Genomic DNA, 22999 nt, shown 5'->3' with positions numbered 1-22999 from the left:
CAATAAGTTCAACTAAGCATATGATACCTTACAATAGCTGGGATGCCCTAAAATTGCTGAACACACCATAAGGGAGGAAGGATTTAACTGCAGTTAAGTGTGCGACACAGGTTGTTTTTATTAGCAAAGGGGTATTACAGAAATAGCAAAAGTTCAGCTGAGCGTTGTTAAGATAGCGCTGAAAAGCAGAAGGATGAGATAGCTCAAAGCAAGAGGGTGAGTCGCAGCACAGCACCCAGGAAAGTGAAATGAAAGGGTTTCGTGGAGCAGACAGTGTGTGGAGACAAATGGACAGCACTTCTCCTCAAAGGCTCCTCGAGGTTTTGCTAAATAAAGCACGTAGGTAATTCAGAGGAAGTTCAACTGGGGGAGACGAAAATTCGACAGGAATTGGTGTTGCACCTACAAAGTGGCGAAAGTAATCTAGTAAATATTTTACTGGCAGCACATAGAAGAAAATATCTTAATCCAAAAGAGTGATGGTGCTGGCGTAGAAGAGTTTTCGCGTGCTGGGACGCAACAGCGAGAGAGACACTGCTGGTCAGCTGGGATGTTTACGTCAGTCTCGAATCTGAGACTTTACCCACAGTGATATTATCCTCGACGGTCTCCTCCATCCCTCCGGCAATAGGCCCAGCTGGGAATGCAGCCCCCTTAGCAGAGCAAGTCCTCAGGCACCTGTGCATTTATTCATCAACATTTACTTAGTACCTACGCTGTGCCAGCCTCTGTTTCCGGTGCTGGATGTACAGAGACGAGGTAAGCACTTGGCACCGTGAAAGGAACTTGCTGATTGTCAATCTTTTGAGCGAATTAATGATTGAATGAATGAATGGACAGATGTATGGGTGGAGGAGTCAGGGCGTCTGATACTCTCTTTCACTAGCGGAGGCCAGGGTGTAATAGATGGAAACAAGGAAGTTCAGCTGAACTATTTGCATGCACTCAGATAAGAGTCTGTGCAGGACCCAGTGGGCACCCTGGGGAGGCAGTTGCTCTCCCTGGGAAGTCAGGGAGCGTGTCCCACAGGAGGATAGAAGGAGTCCTGAGGCAAAGCCTTCTAAGACGACCCTCCTGTCCCCTGGCCCCCCTTGAGAGGGCCCTTGGTCTCCGGGAATGGTTCAGCTTCTCTGCTGGATCCTTGGCCCTACTGCTTGCATGGGTTGCCCCTTGCCCACTCATTCAGTCTATTTATGGCCACTCTGGGGTGACCGACACACCAAACGAATCCTGCCCTGGTGTCGGGCCCATGGGGTTGACCCACACTTCCCATGGATGTGACAGGGTCCCCTGCAACATGACGAGGGGGTAACTTGCTCACTTTATTATTTTTTTATTGGAGTATAATTGCTTTACAATGTTGTGATAGTTTCTGCTGTACAGTGAAGTGAGTCAGCTATATGTATGTGTATATCCCCTCCCTCTTGCATCTCCCTCCCACCCATCTAGGTCACCACAGAGTACCGAGCTGAGTTTTGCTTTTTTTTTGCGGTACGTGGGCCTCTCACTGTTGTGGCCTCTCCCGTTGTGGAGCACAGGCTCCGGACGCGCAGGCTCGGCGGCCATGGCTCACGGGCCCAGCTGCTCCGCGGCATGTGGGATCTTCCCGGACCGGGGCATGAACCCGTGTCCCCTGCATCGGCAGGCGGACTCTCAACAACTGCGCCACCAGGGAAGCCCCTGAGCTTTGCTTTATAGCATGTTCCCACTAGCTATCTGTTTTACACATGGTAGTGTATATATGTCAATCCTAATTTAGGAATCATCCTGTGTTAGGGGGCAGTGAATGCATCTCATTCCAGAATCATCTAGAACTCATAAAAGAGGATCACAGTAGAAACAAACAGATGAGTGAGAAAGGACAGAATTAAAGAGGGGTGGAGAGTCCACTGCTCACGTAGCGGCTCCTGACCCCCCGCTGTGGCCCTCAGAGGGACGCGGGGCTGCCTGCAACCCTGCGAGGACTACGTAAGGTCTGCTTCTTCCAGATGGAGGCTGAGTGGGAGGGTAAAGAATGAGGATGGTCACAGGCCAGCAAGGAACGCCCAGAGAACCCTCACTTAGCTGGAGAGGTGGGGTGGACGTCGTCTTTTCCCTAAAGCCTTTAATTGCTAACGACTTTGAGTGGGATTTGTTCAAGTGATTCTTTGCGTTCAAACTCTTTGTGTTCAAAGTCATTACTCACTGTGGTTCCTCTGGATATCTGAGACGGCTTAGCCTGGCATATTCCCCATCATGGCACCTTATAAATGTTCACGCTGATTAGAACTTTTATTTTTCGTAATGACCCTCTAATGTAATGATAACACAAGTAATAGTCCATATCTAATGTCTTCTTGTCCAAAGGCTGAGGGAATTCGTTTCGTGTATTTAGTGCCGAACTCCTAAAGGAAAACTGTTTAAGCCGTTGCCTTCACTTATGCATTTTTATGAATCTCTGGATAATAAGAGGGAATGGCTTGTCTGGAAAGTCGGGAGAAAGGGAAGATGTTCAGGTCATTTGTGATGGCCTTTCGGATGATCTAAACACCGTTTCCTTATCACAGAGCTGCTCAGAAACATCAGGTTCTAGGCCAACGACAGGACCAGGAGACTCTGAGTGCGAAGCTGGGGGTTTTGCAATACCTGCGTCTGTTTCAGATGCAGTGGCACTAGGCCACTGGACTCCGGGTGGCCCATAAGCAGGCCATGGGTGCAGCTGGTTGCTAGTGGGCAGGGGTTTATTGTGGGAGTGTGAGAAGAGTGTCCTCCTCCAAGCCAGAGAGAGGAGAGCCCAGGAACCCGCTGAGCACTCCAGAAAGACTGGGACCCCCCTCAGGGAGACTAACTGAGAAAGATGGAGGCTGCCCATTTTTCACCAGGCTGCCCTGCACATCATGAGACTTTTCTTTCATCCTGAGCCCTTCACCCCTTAGTGATGCCCTGTCCTGGCATCCCTCTTCCCCATCTGTGTTATTTTGTGTATATTCCCCCAAACCTGCTCTCAGTAATACCTCGAGGGTGAATAAGTGTAGCTCATGGGTCCCCTCTCCCAGGGGTGCATTCACGTAAAGTGTGCAGTGAAAAACTTTGGGTGCAGGAAAGTGGATTGCAGACTGGGAGAGAGCTTGGTCTGAGGAAACTTTCACGTCACTGGAATCATCTTGAGGATAAGGAAACACGACTTCCACCTCACCCATGAGAAAGCTTGACAGATAAAATACCAGGCACCCAGTTAATTTATTGCCAGATAAGCAGCAAACGACCTTTTAGCAGAAGTATGTCCCAAAGATTGCATGGACATACTGATACTAAATTAATCATTTGTTGTCTATCTGAAATTCAAAATTAACCGGGCTTCCTGTATTTTTATTTAAGTTAATCTCATCCATGAGTCCTAGACTTGGTACAATCTCCTGGGGTCCTGAATGTGCCTTAAATGCTACCCAGTCCCAGCAACAGAGGTACAGGTGAGTAGACATAGTGGTCCAATCCACTTGTGCCCAGACTGATCCGAAAGTGGTGCTTCTGCCTGCATCCTCCTGGTTATTTCAGGGAAGAGGAGGTCCTTCTGGTCTATTGTAAGCCCAAGATGTAGGAGAGGGGGCACACTTTGAGCCCCTACCCACTTGATTGGGAGGAATGAACACTGCACAGTGACACAGGTATAAGCTGTGAAATCAGAACTGAGTTCAAATCCACCTGTAGAACTTTGGTCGAGGGATACTCTCTCTGTGCCTCTGTTTCTCATCTGTGAAACGGAGATGACATCTACCTCTCAGGCTGTTGTGATTTTCCAAAGTAAGATATGGAAAACAGCTGTGTAGTGAACCCCATGATGTGCCCCAGCTGCTGGGAGAACGCTTGGCAGAAACAGCTTCCAGCTGTCAGCCCCTTCAGGCCCTGCCTCAGCTGTGAAGAGTCATATTGCCCAAAGTTAAATCCCTTCCAGGGGCCCTCATCCAGTGATCGATGAATGCAAGAGCCTAAAGGCCTGCCCATCTCAGCTCAACCCCGGATAACACAGAAAGGGCCATTCAAGCTCTAGCGCATCGCTGGTGGGTCACTGAGCCTGCATCAGTTCTCCCTCTGCCATTCCTGCTTCCATCCCTTCTCTTCCACAGCTGTGACCCCAAGGCCACTGCTGACGAAATATCCTTCACAGTAAGCTCTTAGAGAGTCTGTTTCCCAGGGAACCCTGCCTGCCACAGCCTGGTACCGTTCCCGGCACGTAGGATAGGTGCTCAACCCATGGAAAACATGGACAACAGCAACCCAAGAATGGCAACAGCAGAGTCAAACATACAACGTGGACCTAGTTGTACATGGCAGCTCCTGCACCTCCTTAGACAGGGCTTCCTTGCTGGCGGTGATGTCATTTGACATTAGATTGTGATCAGTGCAAGACCCATGCCTGCCCCTGTGCCTCTCTTGGTGGTCGACGTGGGCCTGGAAACACAGCAGGTGCTCAGTAAATGCTTGGGCCACATTTAGCGGCTTGGCCTCAGAAGATCCATGGAGCAGTAGACTTCCAGGGGACAATCATTTACAGATAGGAATAGCTTCAGGAGGGAAGAGATACATGAGTGGTTGCAGTAGGCAAGTGTGGGGCTTGGGGATACCCTTGGTCCATGAAATAAGGTCATGAAGGAAGAGTGATGGATCCCCCAGAGACCCTAGGAATTGGTGGGAGAGAAGCTCTGGGCTACAGGCAGGGCTGGAGAGAGAGCAGGCTACACCCAGGAAATGGGAATTAGCTCAAGGTGTCCAGGGGGTTAGGCAATGAGCAGAGGTCAGAGGCACATGGAGATTATAGAATGAGAAGCCTGTGTGCCAGGCTAGCGAGTGTGATCTTTATTTACAGGGCGACGGGGGCTCTTAGAAGGAGGGGAGCAGGGGGTGGGGTGGTCCAACCTGCATTTTATAGGCCACTCTGCCCTCAGTAGGGAGGATGCCGAGGTAGTGGGGCTGGAAAGCAGACACACAGGAGACTATTCTGTGAGGGACGTTATATACAATAAATATGGTAAAAGATGAATTAATGGATGAGAGAGAAGGGAGCCATGGAGGTGGATATCCAGGGTCTTCCCCTTCCCTCACCACTCTGTCTACCCAGCTCATCATTGCAGGACCCAGCTGAGGTCCAGCCCTCACCTCCTGAAGGTCATTATTGACCTCCCCTTCCTCTGAAGTTACTACAAAATTACATCTGAGCTACCCAATCACACAGTGAGAATTCTGAATCCTGTTCTCATTTTCTTATGTTATTGGGAGCTTCTCCAAGCAGAAGCTGCCCTTATGTTCCTAAGCCTCTCACCGTTGTGGCCTCTCCCGTTGTGGAGCACAGGCTCCGGACGCGCAGGCTCAGCGGCCATGGCTCACGGGCCCAGCCGCTCCGCGGCATGTGGAATCTTCCCAGACCGGGGCACGAACCCGTGTCCCCTGCATCGGCAGGCGGACTCCCAACCACTGTGCCACCAGGGAAGCCCTCACCTGTCCCTTTTGAAGAGTGGGCCCTCCAACAACCTCAAAATGTCTTGACATGTATCCTCATGGGATCTTGTATTTCTCCTCAGCACAGATGCCAATTTAATTACCAATGTACTTACTTAGTGCTGTACCTCCATTGTCCCTCCCACATACAGTAGTTACTCATTAAATTAATCTTTGTGGAATGAAACTGTTACTTGTGGCTTCCACCGTGTACATGGGCAATCAGTGTTCACATTCCATTAGTCCAGATGGATGTGTGGGTGGAAACCATTTTGAAAGTTGTTTCCAGGGGGTTGAATCTACTCTCTCTTTCAACCCCCAGGATGAAGCAGCCCCCGTATCATAAAGCTACGCTTCATAGCTAGTTCCCTTCCCTTGTGCTGTAGGAAATCCCATTTTCTCCCACTCCATGCTTAGTGGAGTTGGAGGCAATCTACGTATCCCAGACATAAATGCTTCACGAATCCAGCAGATACCGAAAGAGAGCCTGGTAGGTACAAACCCTGGAGACATGCTCTAGAGCCAAGGAGTGTCCCCACACGCACGAACTCCAGCTCCAACATTCCCAGAGGAAGCCTGATCCACCTGTGACTGGAGCCACATGGGCTGTGGAGCTTGGGTGCCTTCCTGGTGTATGTGGCGTCTCTGAGAGGTTGGTTTATGAGGATTTCAGAATTGCATGCCAGGGCATGATGTGGGGCTTTTGCTAAATTCCTGTAGAGGAAGAGATGAGGTTTCAGCCTCTACTGTTGAGAGGGGAGGGGGGATCCTGGCACCTGGTAACCTACATGACCCCTCTCAGCTCCATTTCTGGACCCTGTCGCTCAGACTGTGTAGGTGGAGGCTGCTTTATAAAGACGTAGGGGTGGGGCTTCTCTGGTGGCGCAGGGGTTGAGAGTCCGCCTGCCGTTGCAGGGGACACGGGTTCGTGCCCCGGTCTGGGGGGATCCCACGTGCCGCGGAGCGGCTGGGCCCGTGAGCCATGGCCGCTGGGCCTGCGCGTCCGGAGCCTGTGCTCCGCAACGGGAGAGGCCACGGCAGTGAGGGGCCCGCACACCACACACACACAAAAAAAGGATGTAGGGGTGGAGGAGCAGATGCACCCGCTGGCACAGGGAAGACAAGGGGCTGCCAGGCACTTAAAAACATGTCACCCTATGCAAAAGCATGGGGATGCTCTGCCTGTGATCATGTCACTCCTCAGGGCTGGAGCCGCCTACCTGTGGCGGGAATGTGGCTGGAGCTCTGGCTTGGAGCTTCGGCATTCTGCCCAGCTCAGGCAGTGGGTGCTGTGGAAAGAGCTATGAGGGCTGGGTGTACCTGTGTATATTTAGGGGTCGTGTTTAAAAAGGAAATCACGGGCCACCCTGGTGGCGCAGTGGTTGAGAGTCCGCCTGCCGATGCAGGGGACACGGGTTCATGCCGCGGAGCGGCTAGGACCGTCAGCCATGGCCGCTGAGCCTGCGCCTCCGGAGCCTGTGCTCCGCAGCGGGAGAGGCCGCAGCAGTGAGAGGCCCGTGTACCGCAAAAAAAAAAAAAAAGGCAATCATGGCACAGGTGAATCAGAGAAGTCATTCTCAAAATCATCACCTTGCCCCTGAATTCCTTCTCTGAGAGCCTCATTCTTTGGAGGTTAAAAGGCCTCTGGAGTTCTCAGACTCTCTTTGGGTGAAAATGAGAGGCTTGAGATAGAAAGAGTCTGAGTGCCATCCACCAGTGGAGGATGATGGTGGATGCCTGGGGTGCCATGGGGAGGCCGATCAGAGGGCTGTGATATCAGCCAGGGAGGTGGAAGAGAGCACCGTGTGGGGAATGCGGCTTCCGGAGGGAGCTGAGCTGAGCCAGGAAGGTGCTCGACAAGAGGGGGCCCCATGTCAGAAAGACACGTCCCTGACCTCGCTGACAGTCATGGTGGGGGCCCGTTTATTCACTGACTGAGCATGTATTTATCAGAGCCTACAGTGGGCCAGACACTGTCTCAGCTCTGGAGAAACAGTGATGGACAAAACAGGGCATCCATTCCACAGGGGCCAGACAGACAATCACAGAGTCAAGTCTTACAGAAGATGTGATCCCTGTGATAGAATGATTAAAGAGTGGGTTATGGGGGCAGGGAGAGGCAGTTGGGATGAGGTCTTCAGGAAAGGGCTCTTTGAGGTCTGAGCTGAGGGCAGAGTTATGGGAAGCAGCTAGTCATGCTGGGGAAAGGCATTCCACACAGTGGGAACAGCTAGTGCAAGCACCCCAGGTAGGACTCCGTTTGGTGAATTTGAGGAATAAAAAGGAAACCAGTGTGGCTGGTGTATCGCGGGGGAGGAAAAGTGATGCGGGATGAGTCAGGACTGGGCCTCATAGACCATGGGAAGAAATTTGCATTTTATTTCAAATGTGATGGGCAGATTTGAGAGGGTCTAAGCAGACATGGCCATGGCTTGCTTCATGATCAGGTTTTCTCTTTGAAACCGTCGCTCCAGAAGCTCTGTGGAAAAGGGATTGTAGGAGAGAAGAGTGAAAACACAAAGATAAAGTTGAGAGTTCTTGCAGAGGTTCAGGCAAGGAATAATATTGGCTGGGCATAGGATCTTGCCAAATAGAAGGAAGAGGGCTTCCACATTCCACTGTGTTGGTGTAGAAATGGCAGAACCTGTGACGGACTATGTGTGGGTGTGAGAGGACTGCTGGTTAGGAAAAGGTAGGAATCAAGCCCCCCCTGGGGTTTTTGCTTGAGCATCAGTAAAGGTGCCATTTTCTGAGATGGTGGCCCTTATGTGAGGAGCAAGTGTGGGAAGGAAATCAAAAGTTGCCTCTGTTCCCAAGTGTCAGCCAGAGGGGAGGGCTTCCTGAACATCTGAATGGGGATGGTAGATTATACCTGGTCAGGGACTCATCTGTAAGAAATGAGCAGGTAACTCGGATTCAAAAGCTGAACATCCTTGCCCTTCCTTTCTCCCAAAATTAGGGGCTGGGAATTAAAATACCTGGGCTCTGAGGCCATGCCTTCCATGGGCTATTCCTGTGGAGTGTGGGGATACTGGGGGACGCTAAGACTCCTGGGAGACATGGGGTTGCTCTGACTGCTGCCTTGGGCTTGAGGAGGCCCTAGGGCTTTGGCTTTGTAGAGTCCCACGTAGACCGCATGATGGTATGAGACACTTTCACCCCTTTTTTTTTCTTTTTCCTGCACTGGGATTACATTTGCACCAAGGTCAAATCTGCATTTTCTCTTATAAAATTCTTGCACATTTAATCCCATCTTGGGTCTTGGTATCGGCTTCTTGGAGGACCTGGACCGGTAGACCTTGCTGACATCAGAAAGGACAAGGGCCATATTAACCCTTCCAGATGCCAGCAGGGCAGCAGGGGAGGTCTTGCCCGTGCCCTTTGTGAAGTGGATTGAGTTCTTGGAAACATACAATGGGAGCAGCCATCACTGTTGAGAAATTCAATCCTCATTTTTAAAAAAGGATATGCAAAAGTGATATTGAGGATTAACATATAACATTTTTAAGCAATATCTCCATTTTCACTCATATGCAGCAATATCAATAACATGATACCCATCTGAAATTCACTATCGTGAGCTCTGCACAGTTAATTCCATGCATCATTCTGTGCTCATAAGAATCTTGTAGACTTTTCCAACCCTAAATCAGTTCATTGCTCATACACTTGTGTGTTTCGTAACAGATAATAACATATATCTTGTTCCCCACCAAATGTCCTGTGACAATCTGTTTTCATGTGTCGGAGTTACTTTCCTCCTGGGACCTTCTCAATTCCATGGAATTCCATGGAATTCTCATTCCATGCTGAACTGTTCTAGGCTGGTGTTTATCTTTGTCCTTTACCTATCTGTCCATACATCCTCTTTGCTTTTATTTCCTTATTTCTTCCTTGTTCAGTTATCCCCAGAAGTAATGTTGGTGTATGTGGAAACCAACATTCTCTTGATCAACCAAAGTTATTCAGAAGTAAATATGTCCAAACCAGATATCTTAGTTAAGAGAATTTATAATTGGTGAGGAACAGTGATTCCATGCAGAGTGCTACATGGGTCTTTGTGCAGATGATTGACAAAAGCAGTAAGAGCATATTCATTTATTGATCTTTTAATCACACTTGTTGGGCACCTGCCACGTGCCAGACCCCAGGGTGCTTAGAAATTGTCAGATCAGGGATCCCAAAAGTTTCTTTTGAGAAGGATGCCTTAAGCATTGAGAGACTCTTCCAGCTGCAAAGACCTGTTCTATTTACCTCTAGGAAAAATTGACACCTTTAGCAGTGGAGTTACCCTCTAAAATTGCTAAGATCATGATTTCTCTGTTGAGATGCAATGGTTGCCTCCCAAACACTCTGAAAATTCAGAGTCCAGATTTATTTCAGAAATTCATCATGATGCTTTTAACCTTTGATGCCTTTTGCAGGAATGATATATGGAGTTTGTGTCTTTTTATGGTGATGTCTCCAACCAGGTTGCAAGTGATATAAGGACTGTGATTTCAGACAATTATTCTCTTGACAGCATGCGTTCAGGTTCATATAGCAAGAGAGGAAGTTCCTCTTGCTTTTTTCCAGAAAAATCAGCATGGCAAAAATTAGCTACACAACATTACAACAAGTGGTGTGCAAACTAAGTCAACCAGTTGCTCTTCTTTCACAATCAGAATGAGAGAAAGGACTGATCTTGTCACCATGTTGATGGACTTTCCCCCAACAAAGATGAAATTAAGAATTGATTATGTGAGCCTGGCCTTGACAAATTTAGACATCCTTTCTTTCCCTCCCTCAACTCTGTCTCTTTGTTCACTCTCCCCTGTTCCTCTGCTCACACCTTTTCTCTTTATTCCTACATGAGTAGTATGTACTATGTTTTAAGTCCTTTGCCAGGTTATACAGCAAACTTTTTGGTCTCAGAACATTTTAACATTCTTAAATATCATTAACAACCCACAAGCTTTGGTTTTTGTGGATTTGACCTATTGCTCTTTATTTCCTTAGTAATTAGAGCTAATAAAATGTGATATATATATATATCTTTATTAATTCAGTTAAAAATAATTTAAAAACCTATCACATATTGATAAAAATAGAGCACTTTTTATTAAAAATAACTATATTATCCAAAATTGTAAAATAACGAGGAGAGTGCCCTTGTTTTACATTTTTGCAAGTGCCTGGCTGATGAGAAGACAGCTGAATTCTCATAACTGTTTCTGGATTCTGTTGTGATACCTCTTATACAGCCTCTGGAAAACTCCTCCAGAGAGAATGAGGACAAAGACAGCAAATACCACCTTAGTACTTTCATGAAAATAGTTTTCACCTTGTGAACCCCTCAGAGGGTCTCAGGGACCCCTCAGGGTTCCTGGGCCGTACTTTGAGAACTGTTGTGCTAGGGCTAGAGATACAGGCATGAAAGACCCAGCATCTTTACCCACCATCTGGTAGTGGAAAGACACAAAAGGATATTTACAGCCCGGTTTAGTCCTTGATGTGCTAAGGATAGGCAGGGGGCTATGGTGGGACAAGGAAAGAACTAATTAAGTCGGCGGGGTGTCTTTAGGAATGGAGAGGAAGGGGAGGGTCAGAGAATGCTTTCCTGAGTCAGTGGTGCAGAGCTGAGCTGAGCTGAGCAGATGGGAGTGCAGATAATTCAACTTGAATACAAATGGAACCACCTTGTCTGATACCCTGATCAGGGTTGATTATGAGGGTGACCTAGGGCATTTGGCTTTCAGCTTTATGATGATTTTGTGTGTTTGGTGGTGGTAGAGGGCAGGCTTTTCTAGCCTATCCTCTACCTCTGATATCCTACAACTTCCCAGGAAGGAGCCAGAGCTGGAGAAATGCAGATAACAATCCGCATAAATAAGAAGTGAAATTGACCTGCCAGTGCTTTCTTTCTGAAGCACTGAGAAACAGGTGAGCATTCTGCGGTGAATATACTGTAAACCAGAAAATTGCCATTCGTTGTTCTAAACACCTTGGGATCTAAGACATGAAATGGAATTTGCAATATAAATGTATCTCACATTTGCTACCTTCTAGAACAAAGTTGATAGCAAAAGCCACAAAGGTTTTATTTATTAGTTTGCCAGTAAAGAAACAAGAATTTGGTGTGTTTCTGTCTGAGGTTAAAAGGAAGTTGCACTGTCACATCCAATCTTCTCACTCATTTTGAATATAATATTTTAAAAGATTCTTCAGTGAGTGTGATATTTAGTTTTATGTGTCCATTTGGCTAGGCTATAGTATCTAGTTATTCAATGAAACACTCATCCAGGTGTTGCTGTGAAGGCATTTTGGACATGTGGTTAACATCTACAGGCAATTGTTTTAAGTAAAGGAGATGATCCTCAATAATGTGGGTGGGGGCTTCCCTGGTGGCGCAATGGTTGAGAGTCCGCCTGCCGATGCAGGCGACACGGGTTCGTGTCCCGGTCCGGGAAGATCCCACATGCCGTGGAGCGGCTGGGCCCGTGAGCCATGGCCACTGAGCCTGCGCGTCCGGAGCCTGTGCTCGCAACGGGAGAGGCCACAACAGTGAGAGGCCCGCGTACCGCAAAAAATAATAATAATAATAATGTGGATGGGCCTCATCCAATCAGTTGAAAGGCTTTAAGAGCAAAAATGGAGTTTTCCCAGAAAAGAAGAAATTCTGCCTCAAGACTGAAGCATTAACTCCTACTTGAGCTTCCAGCCTGCAGGCCTGCCACGTGAATTTCAGACTTGCCAGCCCTTGCAATTGTGTAGGCCAATTCCTTTACACACACACACACACACACACACACACACACACGTATCTATATATGTATGTGTCTCTCTCTCTCTCTCTCTCTCTCTCTCTCTCTCTCTCTCTCTCTCTCTCTCTCTATATATATATATATATATATATCTCCTATCTCTATCTAGCTCTAGCTCTAGCTCTATCTGTCTCTATCTGTCTCAATCTCTCTGTCTCCCATTGGTTCTATTTCTCTGGAGAACTCTGCCTGTTCTCTGGTCTGTTCAGTCTTGGCTCTTCTGTGCCCCCTCAGAGCACTTGGTCCAAGGCTCGACCCACAGGGGATGGAAACAACTATGTGCTGCTGCATTGACCTCTGGTTGGGGGAGGAATGACCCAGTGCGGTGGGCACCTCAGTCCTTCCATTAGGGACCATGACCTTGTATGATTTCCTTAAACTCCCTGAACCTCCATAACCTCATCCATGAAGTGGAGCCCATGCAACCCTCCCACAGGGGCGATGGGGAGGATTTCATGAGACCGCACACAGTAGGCCCTCCGGAGTGGCCGCTCCTGGTTAGTCATGTAGTGCTCGTGGTTGAACAGTGGATTACAGAAAGAGTTGTAGACAATTACGTGTAGTAGCATCAATTCCAAAGTAAGTTATGGGCTGGTTTTAGGGGTTAGAGATATTTTAAATGCAGTGAAGGATGAGATATTGAAGTAATAACAATCTTGGGGAATTATAGGTATGACAATTTAGTGCACACTTCAGTCCAATAAGGTTGTTCAGTAGGTAAGACATTTTGTGTGGAAGTGTGTTGGCTCTAGTAATTGAATGGGAGCATTAAACCGTCACAGTCTTTTTCTCCCCTCTTCCTATTCTAAAAGATTTTTTCCTGAATGGCTCCGAATCTTCTTCACAGTCTTAATCTAATCTTCCCCGCCCACCAGTAGATTTATTGGGTAACTTGGGCATGTCTGTATGGGGCAGGCTGGGTCCCATGGGGGTCCTCACCGAAGCTGTGGGTGTTGAGATTCAGAATAAAAGGGCCTTTCCTGGGGACATTTAAGGTGCTCATCACCACTGACTCAGCTCTGCCTTAGTGTCTCATTTCATCTTCCTCCCAGTAACCCTGCGGGGTTGGTATTACCTCCATTTTCTAAAGGAGAGTGAGCAGAGGTCTGGGAAGATTGATACTTGACTAAAATACCCTGTTGGTTACATAGTGTCAGAACTATGACATTAAGCCCAGTACCACTTACACCTAATCTCAGGGTCTGTCTTAGGGCAAGCTTCGGGCAGTTGGCTTTATCTGGATGGCTTGTGCAGAGAGCTGAAAAATCGCACTTTTGTGAGATTACACAGTTCCCCAGTGCACAGTTCTTGCTAGCCTTTCTCCTTGCCCACGTGCCAGTACTCAATGGGATAATGGTATCTGGTTCATCCCCAGGCTGGGGCAATTTAGTTCATGACTTTCAGAGAACCCATACTCTAAACAATTGAGTATTTATGGATGGAAAATGACAGATGGGAGGGAAGAAAAAAATAGGAAAGGTGGATAAATGTATGGATAGATGGATAGAAGGAAAGGAGGAAGGAAGGGAAGGAAAGCACTGGTCCGCCCTCACTGAAAGCACCCATCAGCCATCTTTTCTTCAAATGCTTTTTCAACCCAATTAACACAGTATAATGTAACCCTCATCCTCTGTGAATCTTTGCATATGTGAGTCACACACATGGGATTTGCATTTAAACTCTCTAATTGGTACCTCTAGCAAGAGATATATAGTGCCTCTAATTAAGTGATGGCAAATGTCACCCTATGTTTTGCGAGGCACACCCTCTTTCTATTTGGGTGACGTCGCAATACCTGCTCATTGGAACCAAAGAGCTGCTAATTGCTTCAGGAGGTGCTGGGAAGGCAAAGGTGTGCTCACCTCATTTATCAAGGTTCCAGGCACTGTGTCAGGACCTGTGGACATCATTGTGACTAGGATGCTTCCTCTCCTTGAAGAGGGGGAAGGAGGGGCAAGGAACCAGCTAATGGCAATGCAGCGGACCTATAGCCTAATAGCAGGCAATGCAGGGTGACAAGGTGTACAGAGGAGGACCACTGGAGGAGGGGGGGCTGGAGCTGCCTCTGGCAGGATGAACAGGCAGGAGCCAGGAGAAAGGAGTGTGAGGACAGGGGGGTAGACAGCACAATGAGGGCAAAGGCATGGATCACGGAGGGAGCAGGGGTCTTTGGGTGGCTTCCCTGATCTTGTGGTTGGAGAGCAGGAGAGCTTCTGACGGATCCTAGGCAGGGAAGTCAGGACCAGATTTGCCCTTAGGCAGGCTTACCTCCACCTAGACACAGATCCCATCCCACCCTCACTCCAAAGCAAGGAATAAAAATACTTTTTGAAATGCTATGACAATTATTGTAGTTAGGAGTCATTTTATTGCAAGAACAGACACCCACTCAAACTACTGCAAATTTAAAAAATGATGGTTGGGGGAAGAATTATTGAAAGGCTTCACTTGGGAGCCTCAGACAAGCCACAGCAGTCTGGCGAGTCAGTGAAGGGTGAGCGGGGCCAGGACTGGAGAACAGGATGGGGGGCCAGCCTCTATATCTTCTGCAGCTGCTTGGGGTGCTTCTCTTCTCTCTGTATGTCGGCTCCCAAATCCTCTGTCTCCTGACCGATTAGCTTTCTTGGATTTTAATAGCGTTCCATCTCCGTCTAAATGTTGGGTTGGGTGATCACTGCATGAACGCCAGCCCCAACTCCTTATGAATTTTCACCTCAAGTGCCCATCGCCAAATACCTTATAGTTTCTCGGCCTCTTAAATGAAAGTTTAAAGATCCAACCAATTGGCCCAGCCTACTCCACCCACGGATGCCCCCTGGTCTAGGCAATTCTACCAGCGGATGGAGTCAGAAGGGGAAACTGGGCATGGCGGGCAGAACAGCCTGACAGTCACTAGAGTGACCCATTTCCTAGGATGTAGTTAACCTCACTGGAGCATTTTGCAATCAGTCTGGTATGTTTTTACTCACAATTCACTTTTACCCAGGGAGAATTCTGAGGATTGAGGAGCTAGCAATGGCCAGAGGGTTAATTGAAGGATGTAGGTAGAAAGACTCAAAGGGTGAATCATCAGCCCCTTGGCCCTGCTGCTTGGATTGAGTGTTAATGCAGTTTTTCAGTGGGTGCATTGAGTGGAAGCCGAGAGACGAGAGCCAAGGCATGTTCTGCGGATGCATCTGTGTTCTAGTTAAAGGCGCACTGAGGGGCAAGACCTAATTTCTCTATAAAATGGAGCAGAAATATCACACTGGCATTTCCTCTATATGAGTGCAAAGACACAGGCATTTTCCAGATGCTGAAACATCATGGAAAGGAGACAGGACAGAGGCAAGAAGCAGTTCCTAAGGGGGCATGATATGACAGAGTTCAGCCTCAAGAGGGGTCGTATAGCAAACAGGGACATTATCTCGTGAAGAACCGATGAAAAGTCAGTTCTGAAGTTACAACCAAATGGAGCAAAGCGTGTGCTGACTGGCCTCAGTCTATTGGAACAAAAAGGCAAAACGTTTGTCAGGGAAGGGAAGAGGTTAAATAGGAAATTACAGCCGAGCCACCAGCATCAATACCTATTGCTTCTTTCTGGAAAGGAGATGGTTCTCCAGTGTCTCTTGAAGCCAGAGTCTGGAAATGGTTCCTGGATGATTCTGTGCAAGCCAATAAGCCCTGGGTGATGTAGATGATATCCATCAGTCCAGCCTCTTAGCTGGCCTTGCCCCTCAAGCTATGGTCTCCAACCAAATATAACTATTCACATTCTCCCCATGGTGTAGCAGGGTGTTTTACCATCAGGCCCTTGCCCATGCAATGTCCCTCTGCCTGGGACCCTCCATATCTTGTATCCCTGCTTAATTCTTACTGCTCAGGACTTAGAATCTACTTTCTCCAGGAGGTAATTCTGGATTACCATGGTGGGATGAGTACTTCTCTCTTTTTCCATAGCGGTCTACTTTTCCTCTTCTTACCTACCTCTTGCTACACTGGTATCGTGGATCCCTTTCTAGTCTGAGAGTCTCTTGAGGATAAGGACTTTGTTTTTGTCCCATATTTACTCAAGTATAATTTACACACAATTTACTCTTTTTAAATGTGCAAATTGATAAGTTTCAACAAAGACACATAGAGATGTAACTATCACCACAATCAAGATACAGAACAGTTCCTTCAACCCAGAAAGTTCCCTTGTGCCCCTTTGCAAGCAGACCCTAGCAGTTACTGATCTGTTATCTATCCTTATACTTTGGCGTTTTCTAGAATGTCATATGAATGGTATCAAACAGCATGAAGTCTTTTGTGTCTGACTTCTTTCATTTCACCAGTGAAATACTTTGGAGATTCATCCGTTTTGTCGTACGCATCAGTTGATTTCTTTTCAGTGCGGAGTAGGTGTTCATTGTATGGGTATACTGCAATTTGTTTATCCATTCACTAGCTGATGGCCATTTTAGTTTCCACTTTGGCACTATCCTGAATAAAGAGTCTATGAACATTTACCTACAAGGGTTTTTGTGTAATTTATGTTTTCATTTCTCTGGGATAAATCCTAGGAATGGAACTGCTGAGCCATTTTATAAGAAATTGCTAAACTGTTTCCGAAGTGACTATATTATTTTACATTCTTACGAGCAATGGATGACTTTCAGTTGCTTCACGTCTTCATCAGAACTTGGTATTGTCCGTCTTATTTTAACCACTCTAGTAGTGACATGGTGATATCCCATAGTGGCTTTAATTTACACATTTTTGATAACTATTAATGTTGAACATCTTTTCTTGTTCTTTGCTGTTCATATATTTACTCTGGTGACAAGTGTGTTCAAATTTTTGCCTTTTAAAAAAAAACATTGTCTTATTTTTGTGTTGTAAGAGTTCTTCATAAATTTTGGATTCAAGTCCTTTATGAGCTATGCTTATATAATATTTTCTCATAGTCTGTAACTTTAAAATATTTTCTTAAAATTGTTTTCCAAGAATAGAAATTTATAATTTTTATAAAGTTTGATGAATCAATTTTATCTCTTATGATTCATGCTTGTTTTTGTCCCTTCTAATAAATCTTCACCTAAACAAAGGACACTCAGGGTTTTTTTCCTATGCTTTCTTTTAAAGGTTTTGTAATTTTAACTCCTACATTTAAGATCATGATCTATTTAGAGACAATTTTTGTGTATGATGAGCAGTAGGATTGAAGTTCCAAAGTAACATTTAATCAAAGGACTATCTTCTCCCCCACTGAATTATCTTGGAACCTTTGTCAGAAATTGACCATATGTATGTGTGTCTATTTCTGTACCCTTCATTCTTTCTATTGACCTGTACGTCTATCTTTATGTTAGTATCACACTGTCTTGATTACAGTAGCTTTATAATAAGTCTTAAAATCAAGTAGTGTAAGTCCTCCGACTTTGCTCTTCTTTTTCAAAATTGTTTTGGCTATATCAGGTCTTTTTCATTTTCATATAAATTTTAGAATTAGCTTAACCATTTTAAAAATTCTGCTATTATTTTGACTTGGGTTGCATTGACACTTATAGATCAGTTAGGGGAAAATTTACATCTTAACTATATCGAGTCTACCAGATCATGAACACTGTCTATCTCTCCACCAAGACCTCTCCAGGTCTTCATTAAATTCTCTCAGCAATATCTTAGAGAATTTACAGATCTTGCATGTATTTTGTGAAAGTTATTCCTAAATGTTTCATTTTTTGATGCTATTATATTAATAAGTTTAAATTTCCAATTGTTTATTTCTAGTACATAGAAATACAACTGATTTTTATAGATTGACTTTCTATCCTGTGACTTTCCTCAACTCACTTATTAGCTCTAGTAGTACTTTTGTAGATTTTGCTTCATTGATGATCATGTTCTCTGAAAATAAAGACAATTTTACTTTTTCATTTCCAACTTGAGTGGGAAAATATTCACTCTTCAATCATTAAGTATGATGTTAGCTATAGATTTTTATAAAAGCTCTTTATCTGAGTGAAGAAGTTTCCTTCTATTCCTCATTTGTTGATAGATTTAATTATGAATGAATATTGAATTTTGTCAAATGCTTTTTTCAGGGACATTTTCCCCCATTTTACCGCCGATGTTTAGACTGTTTTTGCACATTTTAAGTACTCCATAGATATTTGTTGAATGAATGAAGCTGGGCTAAATACCTCTGAGAATGTAAGGTTATACTTCAACCATTCAGAAGCGTGAGATGAGCTAGGGGGACTTCAGAGTATTTGAATGCTTAGTCATGTCAGGAGTACTAGATTTGCCTAAATGATCATGCAGTTTTTACAATATTCCCATGAAGCAAGTGTCTCCATTTTACAAATGAGGAATGAGTAATAGATGGAAAGATTAAAAAGCTATAATATTGTTGGGATGTGGGGAAGTAGTTCTGTGTTTCATTACTCAGCAGAAATAAAAAGACAATCAAGACAATCATTAAGTTCAGAAAACAAAAAATAAACAATATGATATTGCTTATATGTGGAATCTAAAAGAAATGATAGAAATGAACTTATTAACAAAATAGAAACAGACTCACAGACTTAGAGAACAAACTTATGGTCACCAGGGCAGAAGGGTGAGGTTGGGGGGAGAGATAGTCAGGGAGTTTGGGATTGATAAGTACACACAGTGCTATATTTAAAATGTATAACCAACCAGGACCTACTGTATAGCACACGGAACTCTGCTCAGTATTACTATGACACAACCTAAATGGGAAAAGAATTTGAAAAAGAATGGATACAGGTATATGTATAACTAAATCACCTTGCTGTACACCTGAAACTAACACAACACTGTTAATCAACTATACTCCAATATAAAATAAAAAGTTAAAAACAATAAATGAAGGAGGCTGGTTCCAAATATAATGCAAGTTAAAATGGAGGATGATCCAGCCATTTGATGGAATGAATGAATCAAGAATCCAACTGGTCTCTATACAAGGAATGGTGTTCTTGGAATGATGGTTGGACCACTAGGAAGGAAAAGTAATCCTTGCACGATAATTGGCTCAGCCATGAATGGTATCCTTATAGTCAAAATAATGTAAATTTAAGTTACTGGTTTGCAGACCTGAGGATTTGATCTATACACAAAGCAAAGAAGATTTCATTGGGGTTACTCATCAAAGTGCAAATGTTTATCAACCTTGACAAAGCAAAGTTGAGATAGATCTGAAGGAAGTTAGAAAGTGAGAGAGAAATGAAGAAATTTTAGGAATATGAACCTCTTTATTTTCCAAAAAGGGAATATCTAAACCCCTCTGAGACTCAGTTCCTCACCTGTACAATGAGATACGACGTCTCATCTAGAGGGGTTGTTGTGAGGATTAATGAATGAATGTAAAATGCCTAATATGTGGTAGGTACTCAACTAACTATAGTAGTGATAGAGAGGAGAATCCCCACTAATGATGCAGAAATCTTGACTTCTTAACTTCAGGGTCTGCAGAGCACCTTTCCTGTGACACTTTCACTGCCCAGAGAGCAGGGGGGTAATGAAAGAGCAGGGGCTATGTGGCCAGTGGAGGACATCTGAATGACATGACAACCCTGTGGGCGGTGTCATCTTCCCCATTTTATAGCTGAGGGAGTTGAGATGCTGCGTGGCCAACTGACTTGCACTGAATCAGCCCTGAAGTGGCTAAACCAGGGCCACAGCCCAGCAGCCGTGACTCTAGATTCCGTTGTCTGCCACTGAGCCAAGTGGTGCGTGAATCTGCAACACTGGGTAAGCTCCTGGTATATCTTCTGTACACATTTCTAATGAATAGGCCCCTAGGTTTAATTAAAGGAAAAAAAGGTTAATTATTTTTCCCAACAGTCGCAAATTATTTACATTGCATTTGTGTTGATGGCTAATAAAAGAGCAAAGGAGTGTGGGGACAACCCAGAGTGGCTGTAATTCTTCCAGGGTCCGTAATGAAGCACTAGTTTGAATGCCAACAAGTGAGCATGGCTGAGCCTGCTGCCCCATTAAGACCTGCTCTAGGCAATGGGTTCTCTACCCTGGGCGTGATTCAATCATCAGAAATAGGTCTCAGAGGCCAACAACTGAGAATAGCAACGCATATGTCCATGCCCCGCTAAACGGCCCCTCGGTTAGTTCATGGTTGCTGTGGAATGGGTGACAAAGGGCAAAAGAGTGGCCCAGGTTGAGCCTACCACCAACCCTGGAACAGCTCTTAACTGACCTTTCAAAGCATGATGAAGTGGGAAGGGGACAGAGCCACTGCCACAGATCTGTTCTCAAATCTATGTATAAGCTTTTGCTTTGCCATGGCTATTGAAACAATATGTACTATGTATTGTGTGTATAATATATATTATAATGTGGGTTATATAGTGTAATGTGTATTACATATATTATGATATGAGTGTGTGTGGGGGGGCACTTTTTGGATATCATGATGTAGGAAAGAGTTTTGGGTTTTCACCATTGTTAGTTATTAACCCTGTGGCCATCTTGGGAAAGTCACCCCTTGTGAAAGTAGTTTCTTTGTCATTTCCATAATGATCACACCTACCTCTCAGGTTGCTGGGGGGAGCATTACATATGTGACAACGTCTCTTAAACTGTGAAGCAGGTTGTGAGGATTAGCATTAGGACAGCTTTGATTATTCTAGGGCTCCCTATAATCTGTCATTTCATTTCGAAAGCAGCTACTCTGCACCCAGATTCCTCTGGGGGAAGAAAAGGACAAACCAAGGAGCTCCCAGTTGAAGAATTAGATCACTACTTTAGAAAGATCACTCTTAATGTCAGTGTGGAGGATGGATTGGAATGGGACAAGACTTCTTACTGGAAGACAAGTCAAGAGACCATTGCAGCCATTCACATAGGAGAGCTGGGCCAGAGACAAATCAAGGGGCTGGAATTAGCAGAAATAGGATATTCACCAGATAAGATTTTCACATAGGACTATTACACCAATCCTGGTACAAGTCTTAGTGCTGGTTGACTTTAAGTTATCTTGTATTCATTTGCTTGTAACAAAGTACCACAAACTGGGTGTCTTAGAACAGCAAGAATTTATTGACTCACAGTTCTGGAGGCCAAAAGTCTGAAATCAGATTGTCAGCAGGACCATGTTTGCTCTGAAGGTCTCTCTTGTAGATTTTGGTAGTTCCTTGGCTTGTGACCGCACAACTTCACTCTTCACGTGGCGCTCTCCCTGTGTGCATGTCTGTCTCTGTGGCTAAATTTCCCCTTTTTATAAGGACACCAGTCATTTTGGATTAGGGCCCACCGTAATAACCTCATTTTAACTTGATTACCTCTGTAAAGACCCTATCTTCAAATAAAGTCACATTGCAAGGTACTGGACGTTAGGACTCCAATCCATCTTTTGTGGGGGGGGGGGCACCTCAACTAGTAATATATATATGATATGCATTTTAAGTGTATTAATTGTACATTATAGAGTATATCATTCAGCTGATCAAATTATTGAAGAGCAACTTAAAATGCTATATAATTTAGACCATTTAGATAGACTCAGTCTTTAATGGATCAGAAAATATTAAAATGTTTGTTGTATATTTACACATTTGTTGGTACTTATCCATATACATGTATATAAAATTTAGTAACAGCTCCTAATGATGGATTGGATAAGATTGAGGTCAGAAATCCCAGCACGCAGTTGTAATCTGCTAGTTTGTTGATTGATAATGGATTTTAACTCTGAAACATCTCTGAATAGATAGTAGCATTTAAGAATTAAAGCTTTTGATTAACTTTTTAAAATATCTATACTGGGCATCTAGAAATAGAAATAATGGGATTTGGGCAATATTCATAATATTATTATGGATTCAAATAATGATCTTAAAAGTCAATCTTTTTGTTTCCATTGTTTTCCAGTGAACAAGCACAAGCCATGGATTGAGACTTCGTATCACGGGGTCATAACAGAGAACAACGACACAGTCATTTTGGACCCACCACTTGTCGCCCTGGATAAAGATGCACCGGTTCCTTTTGCAGGTGAGATGAGAGCTTAGCATGGCTGGGCTCTGCTCATTTGGGAGACAAGTCGGGACACCTCCACGAAACCCAGGCTTGGGCTTCATTGCTCTTGTCACTACCTGTGGCTCTCACAGATCGGCTTGTGCTTTCAAAGCTGTATGCTTCTTCTGATTCCTGGTGTGGATTCTGTATCTCCTTATGGTTTTTCTCCTTGGTGTTGCCTGCAATGCAAGACCCTTATATCTTCTTGTTGTGAGAGATGGTGTATTGCTGAAGTGGCCTCTGGAGTTGGAAAAGCTGGGTCAGCAAGGCCTGTGGGGGAATTTTCCCTCTAGACAGAGGGAAAATTCTGTATCTTCTCATCGACACGAGAAGATGTGTAACCCACTGTCCCCACTACCCACATATCACGAACGGGTGAAGACTTGTAACTTGGTAGATTGACAAGAGAAAAAGGAAAGCAAAAAGGATCGGGAGTTATTTGCTCAGGGTAGGACAGACTTGTGCCCTTGAGCTTCAAAATGGGTGTGGCTTTTAGAGGAGGAATCTGGGGGCAGTGCCATTTGCCCTTGCAGCTTGAGAGCCTTCTCGTTGTCATCAAGATGACCACTGCTTCCTCCTCTAACCTCCTGCAAGGGCCAGATCCCAGGAGGGGTGTGTGAAAGAAGATGGCTGTGTCTCACGTTTCCATAGATTTTGGCAAAGAAAAGGGGATGGGTGATGGCGGGGCGGGGCGGGGA

General features: G+C 45.1%; 1 protein-coding gene across 1 annotated transcript in view; it reads left to right on the top strand.

Moving 5' to 3' along the window:
* CLSTN2 (calsyntenin 2) overlaps window positions 1-22999 on the top strand; it is a 634053-nt gene that overhangs the window by 219678 nt on the left and 391376 nt on the right. Inside the window, exon 2 of the mRNA XM_033855350.2 lies at window positions 22155-22277. Coding sequence (XP_033711241.1) covers window positions 22155-22277 — 123 coding nt within the window. The remainder of the gene's footprint in view (window positions 1-22154; window positions 22278-22999) is intronic.

This window comes from Tursiops truncatus, chromosome 4, assembly GCF_011762595.2.
Source record: "Tursiops truncatus isolate mTurTru1 chromosome 4, mTurTru1.mat.Y, whole genome shotgun sequence".
Lineage (NCBI taxonomy): Eukaryota > Metazoa > Chordata > Mammalia > Artiodactyla > Delphinidae > Tursiops > Tursiops truncatus.
Note: the sequence above shows the minus strand (reverse complement) of the source record. Positions and strands in the feature narration are given on the sequence as shown.